Raw genomic sequence first — 22,530 nt, forward strand, 5'->3', positions numbered from 1 at the left:
ATCAGCATGCATCTACACACTCTGTCTCTCTGCCTTCCTTCCTCTTTGTCACAAATACAATAATTTTCTGCTTAATGTGAACCAACAGCAAAACTTTCCCTATTAAATAGACAGTCAATATTATGGGCACTAAACAAGTTATTAAAAAAATAATTGAGGTTTGTGTCTAGTTTAAACCTTTTTTTTCAAATGTGGCCTAAGATTAGTAAATACAACGATAGAAAAACTTCTCACAAAATCTAACTAAAAATGTTGATTTTCTTTAACCATGAATCTGTATTACTGACCAGTCTCCACTGATCCTTTCTTCTCAAGGAAGATGGAAGAAAATTGCAATTCCCTTGCATTTTTTCTATGGTTGTTAAAGAGGTGCTATGGATTGTTATAAAGATATATCCAGAGCCTCTTAACTGCTTGGTTGAAAATGTAAATTATTGAATAGAGTTGAAAAGCTTACTTTGTTAGTATTAAGCTCCAATGCTCTTCCTCTAAAAATTCTGTTGAGATAAAACAAGCTAATGTTACATAGCTCTTGTTTTCATGTTTTTAACATTGTAAAAAGTTTATTATTGCTATTCTTTTATATCTTACTCATACTTATCTCAAAATCAACAGATCTAAATAAAAATGTCTATTCTGAGATTATTCTGCTCTTTCTTTAAAATCAACTTTTAGATTCACTGAAGCATTTTACTTTATCTAAAGAAAAAACTCAGTTGTTGGCTTGATTATTGGTTGGTAATTCTTTATGCAGTACACTGAATCGGCGTACTGCCGTAGAATTTACTCACTTTTTAACAAACCTTGTCTTTTCAAAGTAAATAAGCAAACTCAAAAAGAATGGAAGGCCTCTCTCTAAAGACCCAAAGATCTTACTTTCTTTCTACCACGTACATGTTTGACGCTAAATGAACACTAGGATTTATCCTCTGTAGGCTGTACCTGTAATAGAGGTGAACATCACTGCATGGGCTTTGCAGGTCTGACATCCTAGCAGAAAGCTGCAGTGCATACACACATCATGGACAAACTGACATAACATGCAACAGGCTTCAAACTATGCCTGTTTCTAGTCAATAGAAAGATTATGCTTGTAATTTCAGCTAGAGCAATGGCACAATCCATCTTAATATATAGTTTAAATATTATTTTAATTTCCCTGTAGATACTAATTCTTCCAACAGCAATGGCAGAACAAGATCTGTGTCTTTGATTGTATGAGAATAAATCTGATTTCTGACAAGCTTACTTCACGTTGATATACAGCCTTTAACTTGGGTTTCTATTTTCTTGTCTGCTTTCAGACATCTGTCCATGGGTTTAATCATTGTTTCTACAACTCCCCACACACAAAGGTTTGAATACTGGGAATTCCTTGGGAGATGAAGGAGGCATTAAAAACGGAAGCTTCACACATTTTCCTTGAAAATCAATGTGAAGGGGATATGTCAAGAAAGAGGCAAGCAGATTAATTTAAGATCACATTCTGCCACTTTTTCACCTAGTTGGATTTTACTCTGTGAGCAGTGTCACTCTAGGGTGAGGTACTTTTCAATACAGAACAGTGCAGAACAGCCAGACCATTACTGGACATCAACAAACACCTACAGACATATCAGCAGTGACCAAAAAAAACATTTTTAAAGAGTGATTTTAAGTCTTATCTTGACTTTGACAATCAAATAAAAATGTAATATTTGAAAATCTTTCCTCATAAAAAATGCCTTATGTAAAACTATAACAGGTAGATGTAGATACAAACACAAAGGCCCCAGCCCAGTGGTCCTAGTTCTCAGGGAGTTGTACCTTACTTTCTGAGTAACTGAGCAGTTTTTTGAGATGAGAATTAACCTGGTCTCAAGTGAACAATGTCAGTTTTCAGAACTAGCAAAGCAATACTTTAGTTTCTGCATCAAGCTTCAGGTTTTATTTCGGTGAACAGCAATCATGACTCCCACTCCCCAGACTGAAAGCGGGATGTATTTCCAAGGGAAATCCACTTGTATAAGCACAGCCTAATGGGTAAACTATAAAATTTACTACCTAAAATTCTATGGATGCTGTGGTTTAACCCCAGTCGGCAACTAAACACCACCCAGCTGCTCACTCACTATGCCCCCCACCCCCAGCAGGATGGGGAGCACAATAAGGAACAAGGTAAAACTTGAGGGTTGAGATAAGAACAGTTGAAATAAAAAGAAATAAAAAAATAATAACAACAACAATTGTAACAAAAATGAGAGAAGGAGAGAGGAATGAAACCCAAAAGAAAAAGAAAACGTAAGTAATGCACAAAAGAATTGCTTACTACCCACTGACAGATGACCTGTCAGTCCCTGAGCAGTGATCGGCAGGCACCAGCCAACTCCCCCCAGTTCCTATACTCAGCATGATTTTCTATGATATGGAATATCCCCTTTGGCTAGTTCAGGTCCTGGCACTGCTTCCCACTGGCTTCTTGTGTACCTCCTCACTGGTAGGGCATGGGAAACTTGAAAAGTCCTTGATTTGGAGTAAGCACTACCTAGAAGCAACTGAAAACATCAGTGTATTATCAACATTATTCTCATACTAAATCCAAAACATAGCACTGTACCAGCTACTAAGAAGCAAATTAACTCTATCCCAGCTGAGACCAGGATAATGGATTATACTGAAAGTTACAAGCTGTATACTGTTGCAGTTAATATCTTGTGGCTTAAAGTCTTTTAATGCATACATCATACTATGTATCACTTGCCAAGATACTCGTGCTTTTTCTTTTTGGTAATAGTTGCAATATGTCATTAAACTGTGCATTCAATACTCACAGCTGTAATGGAAATCAAATTTCTTTTCATACGTACAGAAAACTGCTTAATTTATGTGTTAGTCCTGGAATTGCAATGAACAGCAGCACATCATGGTGAGGCATTTTTGTTGCTTAATACTTATTTACATTTGTTCTGAGAATAGGAAATTTGAAAGTTCTGGTTGTAAAAAAAAAAAAAAAAAAACAAACCCTCATTATGCACTAGTACTTTACAACATCAAATTGAACTAATACTTCAGAATACCGAAGAAGTTATGGAATTTATATTGACTTACAAAGAAAATGCAGTGTCCAAGTCGGGGATAGAAGCTGATAGAAAGATACAGTTTCTAAATACACAATAATAATGATCTTTTAAATGATGTGGGGGAGAAGAATAAAGCTAGCACGTTACCTTAATGCTTGACTTGTGCTCTATTCTAGTTTTAAATTGTAACAGAAAACTAAGGGAAAGTCACAGCTGGAAGGAGATGTTGTGCATGTACCCAAATGACAGGTACAGCTTCATCTCTGTGCAGCTTATTTGAACGCTCCAGCCTGCTGCCCTACCAGTTCAGGCTGTGAAGTACTCTGGTAGAAAATCAGATCTGAAATCAAAGAGGTTACATTGATGATGTCCTCGTGGTGCAAAACTGAACTGAGTTCCCAGTATCCAGTCAAGTGCAGCTGTACTAAAAATGTCCCTACAGTCCTCTCTTGTAAATAATGCAACATTCATATACATTTTTAAGTCCAGATACTTCAGTGGCAAACAACCAGACAAACCCGGGGCTACGGAAGGAATATGGATCTACTTTTTCATGGTATTTTTATTATGCAAGCAAAACACAGGAAAAGATGACTGGGACATTTTGTGACCAAGCTCCTCTTCTAGTCTGCCAATCCTGCTCGGACTCAGAATGTGACTACCTTCTGCAGAAATTAAAATATTAATTTGAGGACATTCCTATGGAGACTCCGAATGGAAAAGCTCAACTACCTGGTCCCTCTGAAAACATTTTAGTTTTTTATTATTGCCATAAAGGTTACTGGCACAGATGTGAACTGGAGCCCTCTGAGCTGGGTTTCACACCGATGTGTCCCTGTCACTACAGCGACAGAAACTGCGTGCCAGCTGCCCCTGTAAGGACCGCAGACGCATACAGGAGGAGGAATGTTTCCATTAACACCTATGGCCGTGTCTAGGCAGGATACACCGTGGAGACTTCGAGCCGCAGCGTGCAGGTGAGGGGAGGGTAGGAGGTCCCTGGGCCACTGCTTCTGCCGAGACTCCGTCTCAGCCAAGAGCAAAGCCTCCCCGAGGGGGCTCCGGGCGGGCGCTGCCTCCCCCTCCCCCTTCCCCTTCCCCCTCCCCACCCGGCGGCCCCCCCGCGCCGCCCCTCCGCCGGAGGCCGTGGGCAGAGGCTGGGGGCTGGGGCTGCCTCTGCCCCCGCTGAGCCGCCGGGGCTCGTCCCTCTGGCCCCGCGCCCTCGGCCCCTGCCGGCCGCAGGTCCCGCTCCGACGCCCGGCCGCGGCACGGCTGGGAGCAGCCGCTGCGGGCAGGGTCCCCCCGCAGCTCCGCCCTCCCCACCGCCCAGGGTTAGACCCGCCGGTCGCGGTGTCGCACCGGGGCGGGCGAGCGCAGGAGCGGGGCGAGGCGGCGGCGGGCGATGCGGGTGCGGGGGCGATGTTTGCCCCGGGGGCGGGAGCGCTCCTCCGGCGGGGACGCGCAGGTGGCGCGGCGCCGGGGGAAGGACCGCTCCGTGCGCTCTTCACCTGTGGGCGTGACCGCCGTCCCCCTCCCCCTCCGCCGCCGCCTTCTCTTTACTTGAAGGGCCGGCGCTGCTCTAGCGGCAGAGCCTAAGCGCGGAGCTGGCGGCGCAGGGAGAGGAGACCAGCCGCCGCCGAGCCTCCGCGTAAAGTGTCCCGCCCGCCGCGGATCCGGCCCTTCGCGCCTCCGCCCCGTCGAGCCCGCCGGAGCGGCCGGGAGAGGAGATCAGGCTGGACTGGCGGGGGGGACGCGGCGCCTCTCCTCCCGGCGGGCCGGGCTGTCTGTATCCGCTGCCGTCCTCGGCCGTTGGCGGGCACCGCCGCCTCCCGCTCCTCCGCGGGCGCTGGGCTCGGGCGCCGACCGCCCTCGCCCGGCCGAGCTGCCTGGCCGAGCCCTCCGCCGTGGGCGGGCGGCGGCGGCCGCCGGGGTGCCCGCGCCCCTCCGTGCCCGCTGCCCCGCGGCCATGCTGCCCTGGGCGGGCAGGCGGCGGCGGCCTGAGCGGGGGTCGCCCTAGAGCGGCGGGCGGGCGGGCGGGGGAGGCCTCCCCGCGGTAGCACCGCCTGGGCCCGCGGGCGGCCTGTGGAGGGCTGCCCCCCGGGGAGGGGAGGCGGCAGGGGAAAGGACAGCAGGCGAGACAACTTCTGCAAATTAACAAAGGAAAGGAGAAAAAGAGGAGGAAAAATTAAAAATAAGGCTCGTTCGTGGGACATCTCCAAAGCTCAGCACCACGCGAGTCCCAGCAAAACCCAGCGCACTGGTGACTCTCGCCACAGTGACGGGAGGAGAGTCGGTGACGGGCGCTGCGTCCTGCGCACCTTAGGGTCGCCTTGGCTTTCTGGCTTGACCATGATTCCTGCAACAGGACTATGTTGCTGCTGATGGACCACGGGGTCGTTGGAAGATGCCTTCCTTGAGGATTATAGGTGGAGAAAGGCCATCGGTCAAGGGGAGAGCTGGCTGGTGAAACTCTCTGACTTTCCCCCCACCAGGGAAGCGGCTTCAATGGCTCCATCTCCCAGGAGAAGCAGTAGGAAGGATGCCAACGCCTTGCCAAGCATGTCTTCAACTTTCTGGGCTATCATGATCCTGGCTAGTCTCCTAATCGCTTACTGCAGTAAGTACATATTTGTCCTGGTGCTTTTGCTGGGCATAAATCCACGCCGTTGCTGTCTGAGGTAACGCTTCTGGCAAAGGCCAAGCTCTGAAGCTGGCAGGCGTAGGTACTGTGCCTCAGACTTGCCACCTCAACACATCTCCCCTCACTCCCCCGTCTTGTAATACTGCTGCTTCTCAGGAGCATGAGATGTCCTTAGCTTGTAGATGTGGCATTTCCAGTCCAAGCAGACACATCTCTTGGGTTTTAGGAACAAACTTTTTACTGGTAGTAACCGTGATCCACTGGTCACTGTTTATTATCAGATGCTACCAGCTTTCTCCCCAACTGCGCCCTCCACGTACACACTCTCTTATCTCCTGTCCACCTTCGTGAGCAGGAGCTGTTTTGCTTATGTTCATCCGTTTAGGAAGCACATACTTAGTCAAGTGACAGATGTCTTAACATCACCAAGATCATATGTGATTCTCTGACAGTGAAATTGCATTGGCTCAAACCCTGGCACTTCCTTAGCATATCCTCAGCAGTTTAGTAAGCCCATGCCATCAGTTTTAGAGCTGCATCACAGGTTATCGGTGGAGTTATGTATATTTCAGACTTGGGAGATTTGTCATTAATCAGACTGAGTTACAGTTAAGGTATCTGTAAGAATCAAGTGCCTGGTCTACTAATACTTTAAAAGGTCTTTAATTTTTTCCTGCTAGTTTGTATTACTCTTAGCAAGAGTAATTTTCAAGCAGTTATCTAATATAAATACAGTTAATGCCCATACTTCTGTGGAATGCAAGTTAGTCCATAGTACCGGAGTGGAAATCTTTCAAAGAGAACAGAAAAAGCAGTTTCTATGCAATAATAAAAAAATATGTAATTTATTAGGGACCTGCATAGCTTTGCCAAAATGAATCTACACTGTATTTTCCCAACTTGAGCTGAATGTGGTCTGTAATTTCATTGTAATGCGTATTCTTTTCATTAGCTGTAGCATAAAAGACTTTGCACTAGGCTTGTCTTGTTGAGCTGTAATAGGTGTAGGTTATGATGAATAGGGAATAGATTCTGGTTTTCAGGAGCATGCCTGCTGCATTTCTTAACCCTCTATTACATTCCCGCCAATTATATTATATTCTCCATTTTTCTGTGCTATTTTTTTTTCTCCTGAAACAAGATTGTAATTGCCTAAAAGAACCTTTAATTGACTTTTTTTTTTTTTTTTTTTTTTGCATGTTACAGGGACTTTTTGTACTGACAAGATGAAAGAGGCATATTCCAAAGAGAATAACATATTTTGTAACTATTTTTTTTGTCATTTAGCACATTTTGCATTACACTTGTCATAAAAAATCGTATCAAACAGGTCACACTTCTAAATAGTTTCGTTTTGTACACAATGCCATTTTCGATGTGCTAACATAGGGGAATGCTAAACAACTTACTGAGATTTAAAAGAATTTTTGTCATACTGGAAGATAAGTGACTTGGTAAATATGTATTACAGGATGAATAGTTCAAGTGTAAAGGGAACTCAACTGGATGTTAGTAATAGGAATTATTTTATTATATTTGTGCTAGTAATGCTCGGAGGGTCCCAGGCTTTTTGTGAGAAGATAAATCTTCTGTGCAGATACTTTCTGTCAGCACAGCCTCAGAAAGAGTTAATTGTAACTCTGACACGTTAAAAATTATTTATGTTCAACAGTGAGAGGTTTGACAGTGTTCTGTTCTAAGGAATGAAGCTGTTAATTTGAATTGTTATATATTGTTCATTATTTATTTTTTGCATTGTTTATTAATGCTGAATAATGCAAATGTTAGCCTATCTGGTGTGCTTAAATGACCAGTTTCTAATTAGTTCTCTCAGCCAATGCAGATGATGTTCCTCAAACATGTAGTACGCTCTTCGTTCCATATAGCGCTGAAAAGCACCATGCAGCTTAAAATATGCAGTGTCAAAACACTCCACCGTTTATGTAATGTTTCACTGATTTGACAACTGCAATTCCAAATGTTAACGAAGCACCATGAACATTTTCTCTAGCGGTAGTATTTGAAAAACTGCAAAAAAGATGCTTTTGCTCTGTGGAAAGGGTGAAGATGTTTAAAAATCAAGGAAAAAAAATATGAAGCCATTTCTAGGTGAAGTAGTACTGCAAATGTTATGAATTGTTTTAAAAATCATCTAGGGCTTATTCAGTCTTTTGTAATTTGCTGCCTTATTTTTTGAAGCAAAGCATAGCTGGGGGGGACATGGACGGACAGATGTGACTTATGTTTTAAGAATAGTAGCCTTGACATATTTCTTAGGAAGTAAAAAACCCCAGAACTTGACAACGTAAGGTGGTTTGTATTTTTTCACACACCTCATATTCAGCTATATGGAAGTATACCAACTTAAATCTCAGATACCAAGCAGAATTCTGTGAAAAACCACAAAGATGAATATATTATTAAAGAAATTGCAGAAACCTTATATCTGATTATCTCTCACTGTACCTTTTTACTACATTTACATCAAGCCCTGCAGCACCAAAAAAACCCCAAAACAAAACGAAAAAACAACCCACAACAGAACTGTTCCATTTTCCCTTTTTTTTTTGTAGCACTATAAATAAAACTTTTGATCTACCTTATTTTAATTTTTAATCTGTTAGTCTGACAAAGCTTATTCCTGAATCAGTTATATGAATGTTGCTTCCCCTTCCCCTAATTACTTTTTGAATCTTTGTTTCTGGGAATGTATTTGTTGTACAATAGTCATCCCTATTACCAGGAGCAATCAGTAAACACCATACTCCGAGTTTCCCCTGACAGATAAGCATATTTATGAAGCATGTTCTGGATGCATATGTACAGTCCATTAGATTTTTATGTATACCTTGCTTTCTGAAGTCCAATTATGTTCTCTTTGACGTGGTAAATGATAAAATGATATTTTTTCTTTCTTAAATGTTTAGTTTATAGTTGGGATAGTGGCTCCATCCTATGGTGGAAAAGAAGCTTGCATCAAATCAATTAGGTTAGTTGCTATAGTGATAAACATAATGTAATATTCTCCAACCAAGAAAAAATGGTTTGACTTGGTAGATTCTCAACAGGAGAAGGCAAAAATGAAGTAGTTGAAATAGGCTGTTCATGGTGCTTGGTGTGACCACCAAGGAGTTCATTTACCTAATAGAAGCATCAGTAACTGTAAAAAGTATCAGAAGACTGTCCTGGTAGAGGATGAACACATTCAGTGGCAATTCGGAATTAGAGGAGTTGTGACATTTCTGGATCCCAGACATGAATTCTGCACACTTGTTTAATGAACAATAGTAGACCAGAGAGAATTGCCTACAATGAACTTTTAAGTTACTGGTGTTATGTTGTAAATGTACATCAAATTGTTTTGGGTTTTGGTTTTTTTTTTTTCTCCTTTGTAACTGGGACTTGCATTTTTCCATGTTAGAGTTTGGTCAAATTAAGCCAATTTTCTGTGGGTTCACAGCTGCGTGCTACATCAGGAACCTAAGTAACATGATTTTGGTTCAGAACTATTGTTTAGTATGTTTATTCAGTGGCTTTGCTGTAAATACTGAGGTGCTTTTTATATGAAAATGATGACTTCTTAAACAATGTATGATTCGGCTTTAGCAAAGTTGTGGCTGTTACGAGCTTTTGGCTTTCTTAATTTTATACTGTTTTGTAAGCATGAGGAATAGAATATAAGAACGCTGTGGTGTTACAGGTTTTGCTGTGCTGTTAAGGTAGTACTTCTAAGGGCAAGCAAATGGTTTTTTTGAAAGGAACCACCAAAACTGAATGGTACGTGGAAAGTTCACATTCTTGTTTTAAATACTGTGTATGGAAGAGAGCACTATGAAGCCCAGCATTTATGCCAACTAAATGGTGATAGTACTAGGAAAAAAGAAACTAAAACTCCAAAATGCAAAATATGTCCTGTAACTCTACAGTTCTTCATTATAAGTGCTAGTCCTTTCACAGTAATAAGAAATGGAAAGAGGAAATGTTCTCCTGATTCATTATTTCTTTCGCTTGCAGAATACAAAATAAGAACATTGTAATGATGAAATACTGGTAGATTATATTAAATGACTGATTCAGCAGTGTATCATTTAAATCTGTGGAATTTCTGGAACAGAAAAATCAAGCCCTTAGTACTATGCAAAAATCTTTGAGACACTTTTTTGGTTTATGCTATGTGAAATGCAGATAATTCCCATGGAAAATATTATATTGACCTCACCTTAAACTGAGATCCTGTTGTTACACATTAGGTGGACACTACCCTTTTGAGAAATACCTTTTCATCATCCTGTTCTGGAATTGCTTTCTGTCTAGGATGCACAGGCTACTACGGTCTCTAGGTCTTATTGTACCTTTATACTATTTTGAGACTGCCACCAGGGATGGCATTTAGCTGTGACTGTCATCTGGACACCTCTCCAACAGGAGCTACCATATATGTCATCATGCATAAGCTACTGAACAGGTGTTAGATGATAAATGGTCACTGCTGATTTGTGTTGGATGTAAACAAGTCACCTCTGAATGAAGGTCTACAGCTCCTGTTACTGATCCTTCACTGTTATTCAGATCACTTTCTGTTTTTCACAAATGAAAAAGTTGGTTTTTTTTAAACCTGTCCAACTGATCTGCAATTTTAGTATGTTTTCTGCAAGAATTACTGTTTGTATTTTTCCCAAGCTGCACACGGGACATATAGAACAACTGTCATTACTCACTTTTTTCAGTCTAGTTTGTGTATAGAAATCAAAAATAATGCTTTTATGATATTAAATAAGAAAATCAAGATATTAAAATTTTGTTTCTTTATGTAACATCCCAGTGGCTTCTTTTCAAGAAGGTTCATTTTTTGAATTAAAACCAGTGCTTTGAACTTAATGACCTCTACAGCATACTACCTGTCAATGTGAGTGCCAAACTGACACTGAGATTGTCTCAGCAGTTGAGTTGTAGTCTGTCCAGATGATGTATTACATAGAAGTTGCTGGCATCAACATAAGAAATGTCTTCTTACTGCTTTTAATGTTGAATTCAACCCTTTAAGGCTAAGTAAGTACCATTTACAGTTTCTCAAATGTATTTGAATTCTGGTAACTCTTACTTCCATTGCAAGTATAACCACTGATATAGATGGATATAAGAGGAAACAGGCAAGGAGGGGGAGCTAGAAAGAAATTGGTATTCTAAATTACATATGTGGCAGAGGAGTATTCCAGGTCTTTCAGCAGCATTGGTAGGAGAGAGACTGAGAGCTCTTTGACTTGTTTATGCAATGTGCTGTATTGTTCTTGCCTTATCCTGTGAAAACAGTATTGGGAGCATGGACTAGGCCCCTACTGCTCCACCTAAGTGTGTAAACATGGGCTAGTTTGAAGCTCCCTTATTAGGGTGCCGTTAATCTTTCACTCATTATTATTAATTTCACTCCTTTTTATTACACTAAGTATTAGGGACTCCATTGAAGAAGTAGTAGTAAGTCCGTCACTGAGATTGACTTTATGAGTGGGTATTTTTCCACTCATTCTTCTCTGCTAGAAGCTGGAGGTATGGAATCTCTCAGGTTTTAGATGTAATTTAGTGCTTGCTCAGTGGTTACCCTAACCATAGGGCTGAAAAGACCATACTGACAGCTAGTCCAGCATCCGGCATGCCAAATCATGTTTATTAGAGCTATGCTTGAATGTTGTCAATAACTTCAAAATGCACTTGGATACTGAACTAGGTACAGAACTGTCAAATGCATAGGCAAATCTAGATGTCATTGATTAACCAAGGTCTTCTTGCTGCTGTGCATATTGTTTGTTGCTAAATTCAAACCAGAATGTTTTTATGCTTAGACTTGTATTTGACCAGGTGTGTTGTTCTGCTGTTGGGCTGGGGATTTGTTTAGGTGGGTTTTTTTCCTCTTTTTAAAGGGAAGTTACAGTGCTTTTTGCACAGATGGTTGGCAAAATTGCTTATTGTAGAGGTTTGTTTCAAAGATTTTGTGCATGTTTTCCAATAAATGGACTTGGGCTACACTACCGTAGTCACAAATATAACGATAGAGGGGTTTGCATTCCTATTGGTCTCCTAAAGACTTTGCAGCCGGTGTCTTCTTATGATTTCTGGATGGACTATTTCTCTGTACACTTTTCCTCAAATACTTGATTGCTGTCAGATAGCAGGAAAGTATTTCATCTAACTTTGGGGTGAGGAGTATAGATGACTATTTTTCAAAAGAGTCTTTGTGCAACCGCCCCTTTGGTTTCTTTCCAGAGTAACAGCTAGTTACTCAATATCATCCCCGGTTTTGTGTCTCCTAGCACTTTCTTTTAAGTTCCTGTGGCCCAATACAGCAATAACAAAGTTACTTCTCTAGAACAAAATGTTATTTATTTTGCCAAACGATATGCGGCTGTTGGAGAAAACATGAACTGTATCTAGAGCAACCTGTAGTTACTATTTTTTCCTCTGGTTACAATTCCCTTCAAGGCTGTAGATTGCTATGGCTTATTTTTAATTTTGATGTTCTCTGCCTTATTCTCTTGCAGCCTGAGTTAACACATGGTTTCAGCTGACCCTTATTTTTCAGAGCCCTCCGCCAATTGCACCTCCTGCTCTTCCAACATGAGAGTGTTTTGACAGGGCAAGATCTTACAATATTTTTAGGATCACATACCTGGCAAAATAAAGCATCTTTCTGTCTTTGCCTGTGACTGAAAGTAGCAATTTGAGCTATGACCTCATTGTTCATTTTGGTGGTTTGAAGGTCCAGGACTGGGACTGTCTCTGGTTTTGTTTTGTGTGGAGGTTAATTCCAGAACATTGTTAGCAGATGTGCTCTCTGTATTCTCTGTACCCAAAACTGAATAGGAGCCCAGAGCAGAATGCCTAGGAGACTGGTAACATTTCAAATTGCATGTTGGTTGGACTGATTCCTGATTTTTCATACATTGTAGAGAAGAACTGTAGTGACCGTACTCAAGTGACTACTCAAGTACAGTGGTAGAACCTGCTGGTTCCGTTAGCTGACAAAACTGCACCATCTGAGAGAAAGGTCCTTCATTCTTACAGAAATGAGAAATTGCTACAGAAACCAAAATTTCTTTTTTTTTTTTTGTATGAAGTCTATAAAAAAGTAAAAGTTGTTTTTCTTGTTAATCATAGTTTAATTTATGATGGCTTTTACCTTTGCTCTTAGAATTCTTCCCCTCCCTCTCCCCCCAATTGTAGAACTCCGATGTTGACAAATGTGTTCTAAGAGATGATACACTGACACTATGAGATACTGTTAACTCCAACTGCCTGTATCACTTCCAATACTCTCAGATGTCAGTAGCCCTTTAGCAGAATATATAATTTTTCCAGCGAGCTACCCAGTGCAAAGTTTGGCAGAGCAGCTTAGCCAGATGATAGAAGTGGGTTCAAGCTAAGCTCTTGCAGTTTTCATTAAATGTTTCAACTGCAAGCAGAAATCTCAAAATGTTCTGGGAATGGGGACTTTTGGCACTTTTCTGGCAGATCCAGAGGAGGACTACTAAACTGATCAGGGTTCTGGAACACCTTTCCTGTGAAGAAAGGCTCAGAGACTGTGGTTTTTCAGCCTGGAGAAGAGAAGGCTACAGGAAGACCTTACTGCGGCCTTTCAATATATTGAGGGGGCTTATAAGAAAGATGGAGAGAGATGTTTTACCGAGGCCTGTAGCGATAGGACAAGGAGTAATGGTTTTAAACTCAAAGAGTGTAGATTCAGATTAGATATTAGGAAGAAATTTTTTATGATGAGGGAGGTGAGGCACTAGAACAGGTTGCCCAGAGAAGCTGTGGCTGCCCCATCCCTGGAAGTGTCCAAGGCCAGGCTGGATGGGGCTTGGAGCAACCTGGTCTAGTGGCAGGTGTCCCTGCCCACAGCAGGGGGACTGGAACTACCTGATTTTTAAGGTCCCCTCCAACCCAAACCGTTCAATAAATTTTATTCTCTTGCTTTAAATTAAACTAAGTACATGACATTGTGAGGGGTTATCTGTTACTGACAGCATCCTCTGGTGTTACCAAAAGGATTCACTAGTTTCTAATGTTTTTGAACCAAAATGGACTTTATGTTTAGTTATACCTTGGATACTTTTCTTCCACGTAACTGAAATGTGACTTTTTCTATTATTTTTATATATTCCAATGTAGTTCTGTTTATAGGCTTGAATCATAAGAATATGAAATCATTTTATGAACTACTGTAATAATCTCAGTTAATCTTCAAGATAATTTGATTGAAAAATATCAGAAAGGCTTTCCAGAGCTTTTTCAGTATACACTGTCAGTAGTGTTTTATTGAACATTGTTTTAAGATTAGAGTATATATGTGTTTGTGTATATATGTGCTCAGTAAAAACGACATCAATATTTAAAATAAAAGTGCAATGCTTTAAAAATTGTTCTCACTGAATGTTGCTTAAGTGGGATTTAAGATGAAAGGCATTTGACCTAACATGTCATTGTACATCCTAATACCTGGAATGATGATTTTGTAAAGATACTGTTTTAAGGATTTCCTTTCAAGTTATCAGCTTCAGCTAGGAAAAAAAAAACCCAACAAAACAACAACAACAACAACAACAACAAAAAACCCAAAAACCAAAACCAAACCCCAACATCCATGTATGTTCTGGAGCTCCAGTCTCAATGGGTTAAAAGAAATGGCTGACAAATAGTCTTAATTCCATCTGAGCAGGACTGGTCTTTCCTTTAAATTTCTGCAGTATAGTCATCTATATTTACCATAATCTCCTTTTAAAGTCAGTGGAAACAGACATTTTTACAGCGTAGTTCATGTGACCTATTTTAGATACCCGATGTGCTCTGAGGTAAATTGGGCTGCAGAAATACCTGTCTTTGTTGAGTACAAAGCAGATTAGACAACTTGCTAAGATTTTAAGATATGTTATCACATTAATCCAGTCCTTCATTACAACATCTTTAGAATGTTGCTTATTTGATTTTCAAGGCCCACGCTTAATATTTAAATGTTTAATGCCAAGTAACTACTTCAGTATTTCTGTAGGGAAGAGAAACTATAGAAAAATAGGCTTGTTATACAGATTCATTAAGACTGTAGGTCAAGATATTTAACTACTGCAGCAAAGGATTTGTACAAATTGAGGGATGTAGTTGGCGTAAATTACTTCTGAAGACATCTTTGCAAACAGCTTGTATGCTGAATATTTCTTGCAATGTGTTTGGTCTCACTGTAAATTCTCCAGTTTCATTGACAGTATTTTCAAAACCTGGGCACTCTAAAAATAGTGTCTTTCCCCTAAAAAGTTGGAAACTAAGTGAATTTTACCTAAGGTGAGTTTTGCCTGAATGTGTACCAAAGGTTATCAGCAGCTTTACTATTCTTTTTCTAATTTTTTTAAGCCTCTTCCATATGAGAAAATGTTAAACACATTTGGACTGTGCAGCCTTTTATAGTGTGATTAAAATGTTTGAATCATCTTCACCTACTACTGACTTAGGTGGAAAGTTTTGAACATGAACAATGTGTACATATATATAAGAAGCCACAGGGGCAAAGGAGATTAGAAGTGCTTGCCTTGAATATAAAACCAGTCACGAATTGCACTGAACATTAAAGTGCCACCCCCTCAACTCCTCCTGCCCTTCCTTCTCCTCACCTGGAAGACAAAAGCTGTGTGTGAAAAAAGTTTATGTTATGTGGTTATTTTTGGTAGGATATTGGGCTTTATGATGCAAGAGGTTGCTCCAGTTCTACATTCTTCAGTGTAAGTGCTATTTTTACAGTCCTTTTCATCTGGAGAAATTTGTTGCCTTCTATACCTCATTTGTTTATCAATGTGTTTTTGCTCAAGGAATATATTGCTGCTTTTCACCTTTTTCCATGGTATATATCTTCATGGGCATTCTTTGTCTAACAGCTGGCCGAATCTGGTTGTGCTGTCTGCATAATTAGAGATCTCTACTTTAATCCTATCTATAAATTTAATTATTTTGTAATATAATCTTCTTTAGAATGCCTTACTGAAGAGACTTTTGAACAGTTTGTGACGTTATATGGGTTCCCTTTCCTGTGATTTTGTGGAGTTCTGTAAAGTCCTGCTGTGAACTCAGGATGGTAAGTTGCATGAACTGCCACTTGTAACTATGATAAATGGTTTTGATGTATTTTAGATACAATTCCAAGGAATTAGTTTAAAAACAATTTAAAATACTTGAGTTGGTGGCATTACAAAAGCGATTCCTTTGAAACAGCTTAATCCTTATCTTTTTCCATTTTGACATTTGATGGCAATATAAGTAAACCAGTATATTCTTTGGCAGAAATATTACATTAACTTCATAAGACTGACATTGTATTGAGCATATGCAATACTAAGAACCATTGCCTAATGTTTTCTCAGATAATTCATCTCTATAAAGAGGAAAGAAATGTGCTTTAGAATTCTCAGTTTCACAGAGTAAAAGTAATCTTTTCCTCTTGATATTTTAATATAAGCACAGACACAAAATAATATGAAACACCTACCTATCCCATTTTTTTAGTTAATTCCCTGAAATTTATAAGGTGGTGGGTTTTTTTCTCCATTGAAGACTGAATCTGTAGAACTCCAGAAAACATTTCCTACATTATCTTATTAGAGCACATTCCCAATATGTTTCACTGTCTTTCCTTTCACTGCTTGTGATACTGATGGATTTCCTTCCTGAGATCTTCTTTCAGAATTTAGTGCTCTATGTTGGCATAGAGTCCCAATATTAGTTCTCTATATTTTTCAGTTTTTCTTTCTTATTTTTCTTATCTAAGGTCAGGTGAATTGGCCCTACAGTTTTTCTTGCCACTTCCTGAAGTGCTTTTCTGTTACTAGGTCTGACAAGTACAGCTATGTGAATCACAGTTTGCCAGTGACTTCTCAGACAAATTAACTTGATATATATGCAGAGACTTTTTCTCCCAACTGCTAGATCTACAGAGATTTGAGAATTGGGCTTGGTTGTTTTTCTTCCACATGCATCAGTTTCTCTGAGCCCATTTTATAAACTCTGTGATATGGCATACTATAGGCTTGCATGTATGTTCCTTATTAAAACTTTGTAAACTGGCAGCGCACAGAGAATATAATAGGTCTGAAATTAGAGCTCATTCTGTCATTCTAAATTATTTACAAAGTATATCAAAGCAACCAATATCACTATGCACAGAGAGTTAGAACTGAACTGTTGAGAAAAAATATGCTTTCAGTTTCAGTGTATGTAATTTGAACAAACATTTTACGTTGCCAAAATGCTGGAGAGCCCTGGTAGATATGATGGGTACATGCCATTTATCATGACAAGGGTGTCTAAATTTCAGATACGTGTTAATATTACTCAGGTCATGTATGTTTTATGTGACAAAGGACACCTATGTTTTGGCTAGATAATACATATTTTTCCCATTGTGGAACAGGAACAGCTCTGTTAGAAGTGGGTGGCAGGAAGCTAGAACTTAAACCAGAGCTAGTTGGTTTTGGTCTTTGTTTGAAAGGGGTGCTTACATAAAGCATATGGAATGAAAAACTCAGAGCTCTTTGTAAAATCAAAGAGCAGCATTTCTAAAGTACATTTTCATCCAATTTCATGCTCTTATTTTGCTTTCTGGTCTATTTAGTGTATATTTCTATAAATGCATATATTTATTTTCAGGATGTGGCACACTGTAGCTGAACTTCACTGATCAAAACGTAACTTTTTTCCCCACATCTCTAAATTTTCTGATTTATTATTTTTTCCCCTTAAGAGAAGAGATAATGCCATGAGTTTCAGATAATTTTTGTTTGTTTGTTTTTCTTTTCTTTTTTTTTTTTTTTTTTTTAATTGGAAGGTTGTAAGGCAAGCTCAGTGAACGCATGTAAAGCAATAATAGAGGAAGTAAAATTTTGAGGTTTGCTTGCTGACATATTGCAAAAGAATTGGAAATTGGGTTTTAACTTTGATTTGCAGACTTTGAAAGCATTTCTTTGAAAGTCAAAAGAGAGCCTTTCAAATCAGGTACAATTATATGACAGACAACTGTTGGAGAAATTTCTGTCCTTAAAAAATGAAAGTCTGTGAATTCATACTGAGGCTTGCATGTGTATGGGTTGCTTTTCCTCTTACCTACATCCCAGGATTCATTGACATATAAACACAGGGATACACATATGAGAAGACCATATGATGCTCTGGATCATCAGTTTCAGTTTTGCTTCATTAGAAAAAAAGGTATCATATTGGTTAATTTATATCTTGTCTGGGGTTTTTGAGGGGAATAATTTTCTTTATTTAGGAGTAGTTTGATCAGTAAATAAATGTACTATTTTTTCTTCTTTGGATCGTTCCTCCTAATTTATATAAAACACTTAAATATTTAAATATTGGTAACAGCAGTTCTTTCTAGGACTGTAAGATAAATAGTTTCATTGGTTTATAGGGTATGTAATACGTCTATGGCTGCAAGTCATTTAAAGAAAGCTGAGCTGGGTTGAGTGCTTGCTTTCAGGTAGTGGATTCTGTCCGGCCTTGTCTCTCTTTGTCTTTTCCACAAGTCTGGCAGTCAGGTCCACAGGTGCCCGAGTCTGAAACATCACTGCTAGTCAGGAAGCTGCACCTGCTGAAAGTGAGAGCACCCACTTTATCTCTCTGTGTATTGCAGGGACTGCCATAGTGGAGGAATTAAAGCTGTTAAAATCTGTCAAAATGTTAGTTCCCAACATTGGTAGCATTTTAGCTGAGAGGCAGGAAAATCAAGATCTTAAGGAGTGTGTATTGGCTAACTCATTCAGTTGCTGTGCATACTAACAGTAATCTTGGCTGGGAGATTCATTGACTGTTGCAGTGCTTAGCTCTATAAAATAACAATAGTGATAAACATAAAAACATATTTTTCTTTCATATTGAAAGTAGCTGTTACTGGGACTATCCTCAGGCAGAAAGAATGTTGCTTGATACATTCAAAACTTACATATATTAACAGTTGGTATTATTCCAGAAAAATGATCATATGTATTTCCTGATAACAAGGAATTAAGCACACCAAATGAGGAATGATTTTTTGTGTGTAAACAGTTAAAGAGACTCCTTTTAAATCAATTGCATACAATGAAAGAGAATTAATGGTGAAAAGAGAAGAAATTCTTGCTTTTTTTCCCCCTCGATCTTGGATTTAAGATGACTAATGTTGAAACAACACATGGAAATTTGCATGAGTGTCTGAGCCATTGACGATAACAAAGGAAGAAGAGCTGCCATATGTGAATTTCATGCAAATGCTATCAAAATATCTACCAAACTCTTCATATTTCTTACTTCTGTTGAAATTAAGCATACAGCTTGTTTTGAAACCATCTAGATTTCTAAAGGTAGTTTTGAGGTATCACTTACAATGTGCTTCAGTTTTCTGTTCAACTCGGTGTGCTATAACATTTTAAAATTTTTCTATATGTGGAACTTCTACAAATACTGGAAATTAGTATCTTTTGTTTCTACAATCTTTTTCAGAGAGTGATTCTGTATGTACTGATTACAGTACACATATACACAGCATGTCTCATTTCATTATAGTTTTTTTTACTCCATTGCCTGACTAGTTTCTATACATATGAAAAAGCAGATTTAGGTAAGATGAATCTCCATTTTCTGTGAAGAATATTGATCTTACACTAACAACATGTTTCTAAACATAAATGCATTTTCTTTGTTTGTTTTCAATAACATTGAAACAAAGCAGTTGTGGCATGGTTTTTTGCAGGATAAGCATAATCTATCTATTATTTTTGCCTTTGATAAAAACCTTACTACCTCAAGGAACTTAAATATTATTTTTTAAAGAGAAGGGAGTACAAATCTATGAAACAAATTCTAGTGAGCAGAAAGTCTGGCTGGTAGATTAATCGGGTGAAAGAAAGTAGTCTTTTTGACACTTCAAATATGAGGTACATACTAATCTTGTGAAGCTCAAAAACAAATGTCAAGGAGTTTTATGGGCCCCATTAACTTTCAGGTTCAAAAAACACTTGCAACAAACATGTCCCTCTTTCTCTTTTGTAGAACAAATAGCTCAATTAATTTATAGAAGTCTTTCAATTTTGTGTGTAAAAAAAGAAAATGAGAGTAAATTAATCTAAATAAATTGGATTTGTATTTTATTCCATTAATCTTGTGGGAATTAGTATCACAGTGATGCTAATGCCATCATGAAATATTTGTTTCTTACACTTCGTTCTCAAGAACAACAGACATTATTTTTTTCTTGGAACGACGATGCCATTAGAAGTTATTTTCATGGACCAGTGTAGGCCTTTGAAAGTTTCTACTAGACTTTGTACACATTTTTATTGCTTAGTGGATGTTTTCTATTTTTGAGTATGGACTTTTGAATTTTGTCTCATTTGGAGCTTCATTTCCACATAAAATCACAGTTCCCTCTTCCTTCCATACATGCAGTGCAAATCTGGTGATATGAATGACTGCTTCACCAGGACCAACCCACGCCTGAAAAGCAGGTAAGTTCCAGTAAGTCTTAGGTGAAAACCAGAGGGATGTTTTTGCTGCCATGGCTGGTTGAGCCAAAGATGAAGAAGAAGAGATGTCTTTGAAACTGTGAGCTGATTTAGTGGCACAAAGGCAAATGTATTTGTAAATGGGAGTGATTCTAGAGTAAGTTTGTTTTTCTGAGCACTTCTGTCAAGCTTCCAGCATTATGTTGGCCTTCGTGGATTCAGTTCTTACCGCCTCCTCTTTAAACAGGAGCTTTTTACAGAGTTTATTATGTTAACACTTGGCATGGGGTAGAGTTGAATGCTGTGTGTGCATTCTGCTACTTGTACTCTAGATCTAGGTCCAGATAAGGAGTAAATAGGAGGAATGGGATCATTGTGAAAGTCTGAAGATGGCAGGGGAAAGAAAGGCCCATACTATCCTGAATTTGTTACTATGTGAGAAAGATGACCCAAGTAATTTCAGGCTATTGCTGTTTGCTCTCTGCAGCTGTCTTTGGGATGAAAGTAGGAGTATTTGAAGATCAGCTATACTAAAGCTGCCAAGCCTGTTAGAATTGATATGACTGTCTTCCTTTTCCTTACGATGCAGAGGTCATTCAGCAGAGCCACAGGTGTTGTCTCAGACTGGTGGCCTGGTCTGAAGCCCAGCTGACAGGTGGTGTTAGACAGAAGAGCTTTTTTACTACTTTATTGAACACCTTGCTTAGAAAAAGGTGATCGGATTCTGGCCAGCAGCTGGGAACATGTCCAGCATAGTGTGTGAGGGTGTTGTATGGTTTAGTGCTTTTAACACCTGGCCAGCAGTCATAAACAAGCGAACAGTCTTTCTGAGCTAAATAAATGTGATGTACATTTCTGTACATGCACATTAAAACTGAAGATCAAGGTCTTGTAACTGCCTTTACAGAAAAGCAATTACTTCATTGGTTACAAAATATTGTACCACATTCCCTGCAGAAAAATCATTGGTTTGACCCCTTTTCTAAAGAATAGTACACTTATTAAAATGGTAGAGAAACTGTCAGTATTTTCTTGCACTTGATTGACATGGGAACAGAAAGAATAGGGTAAGGCTTAATCTCCACTGAATCCCAGTTCCTCGGGTATGTAATTCTCCACTTAGAAAAATTATGGCAAAAAACATAATTCAGGATCTCATTTCATTGATCAGGTTCTTAGAACTTGCAATAAGAGATGGAAAATGACAGAAAGGGACTGAGTGGTTACTTTCTGTTTATACTTCAAGGCTTCCCTTTGCAACATCTTCCTGATACATTTACGTAGCCACTGTAATGTGTGAGTGACTGGAGAATTTATTTTAAGCTGGAATTGTGTATTCTTGACTGTTAATATGTGTGAACAGGCCAGGAGTCGATACTTGTAATTTGTTTTCACATTGATTATTATTTTAAAATCTTCTGAATCTTAATACATTTTATTTCAATGCTTTGCTGTTAATTTTATAGCAACTTGCTGGCAACAGCAATTATTCCCAAAATTAAAGCTATTTTTCACTAAAAATTATATGATTTTTTTAAACGACTACTTTTCCTCCTGCTTTTCAGATAGTAAAGTTAGGAATGCAGCTGATACTGAAGACTTAAGTAATAGAAATGGGGCAAACTACAGTTAGATGAAGTACGGCATCTTGTGTTTATTAATTATCAGCATGAATTTCTATAATAAAAGAAAGCTTATCTATCATTGTCCAGGAGTAGAGATCTGTGGCGTGTTGGTTAGTTGCAGAATAGCTGTGAATCGTTACTGTGGTTGTCAAAAAGATGTGTTGACTCCAAGGTGAATTAGAAAATAGAGAAGTATTAATGTCACTATAGACAGCATTGTTGAAGACTTCATCAGCAAAGCTATGTATAAATCCCTTTATTCAGAAACTCATTAAATTTTTAAAATTTTAAATTTAAAATTGCTTGGCTTGTTTAGTCAAACATCAACTGAGAGATGTAATAAGGTACGTCAGGAGAATAAACAGGAAAAAAAAAAGAAAAAAACAAGGGCAATGTTAGCTCAGAAGTAAGTGGAATTGGGATTTAATTGATTTAGAAAAAGTATTCTAATGCATAGGGATATGTAGTAGAAAGGCATTGGATTTGATGACTTGAAGACATCTCTTCCAGACTTTTGTTCATCTAATGATATTGCTGTTCTTAATGTTAGGCTTCTGTGAGATGGTAGTATCTAGCTGTTAACTTATTTCTGTGTTGCCTTTTTTTTATTCTTTTTCAATGAGTCCATTACATCACTCAACAGATGACTTGAAATTTAAGCTCTTATGTGCCAAATTTGTAGAGCATCTCAT

General features: G+C 39.0%; 1 protein-coding gene across 5 annotated transcripts in view; it reads left to right on the forward strand.

Moving 5' to 3' along the window:
* Positions 1 to 4,373: 4,373 nt before the first annotated feature.
* TAFA5 (TAFA chemokine like family member 5) overlaps positions 4,374 to 22,530 on the forward strand; it is a 444,933-nt gene continuing 426,776 nt past the window's right edge. For 2 of the 5 annotated variants that reach the window (XR_008747922.1, XR_008747923.1), the window contains exon 1: positions 4,374 to 5,676. Coding sequence is in view for 1 of the 5 variants with exons in the window: in XM_027793804.2 (XP_027649605.1) it covers positions 5,565 to 5,676 (112 nt within the window). In the remaining 4 variants the exon portion in view is untranslated. The remainder of the gene's footprint in view (positions 5,677 to 22,530) is intronic. The other 3 variants (XR_008747924.1, XM_027793804.2, XR_008747925.1) reach the window with 3 other exon arrangements.

Source organism: Falco peregrinus, chromosome 6 (genome assembly GCF_023634155.1).
Source record: "Falco peregrinus isolate bFalPer1 chromosome 6, bFalPer1.pri, whole genome shotgun sequence".
Lineage (NCBI taxonomy): Eukaryota > Metazoa > Chordata > Aves > Falconiformes > Falconidae > Falco > Falco peregrinus.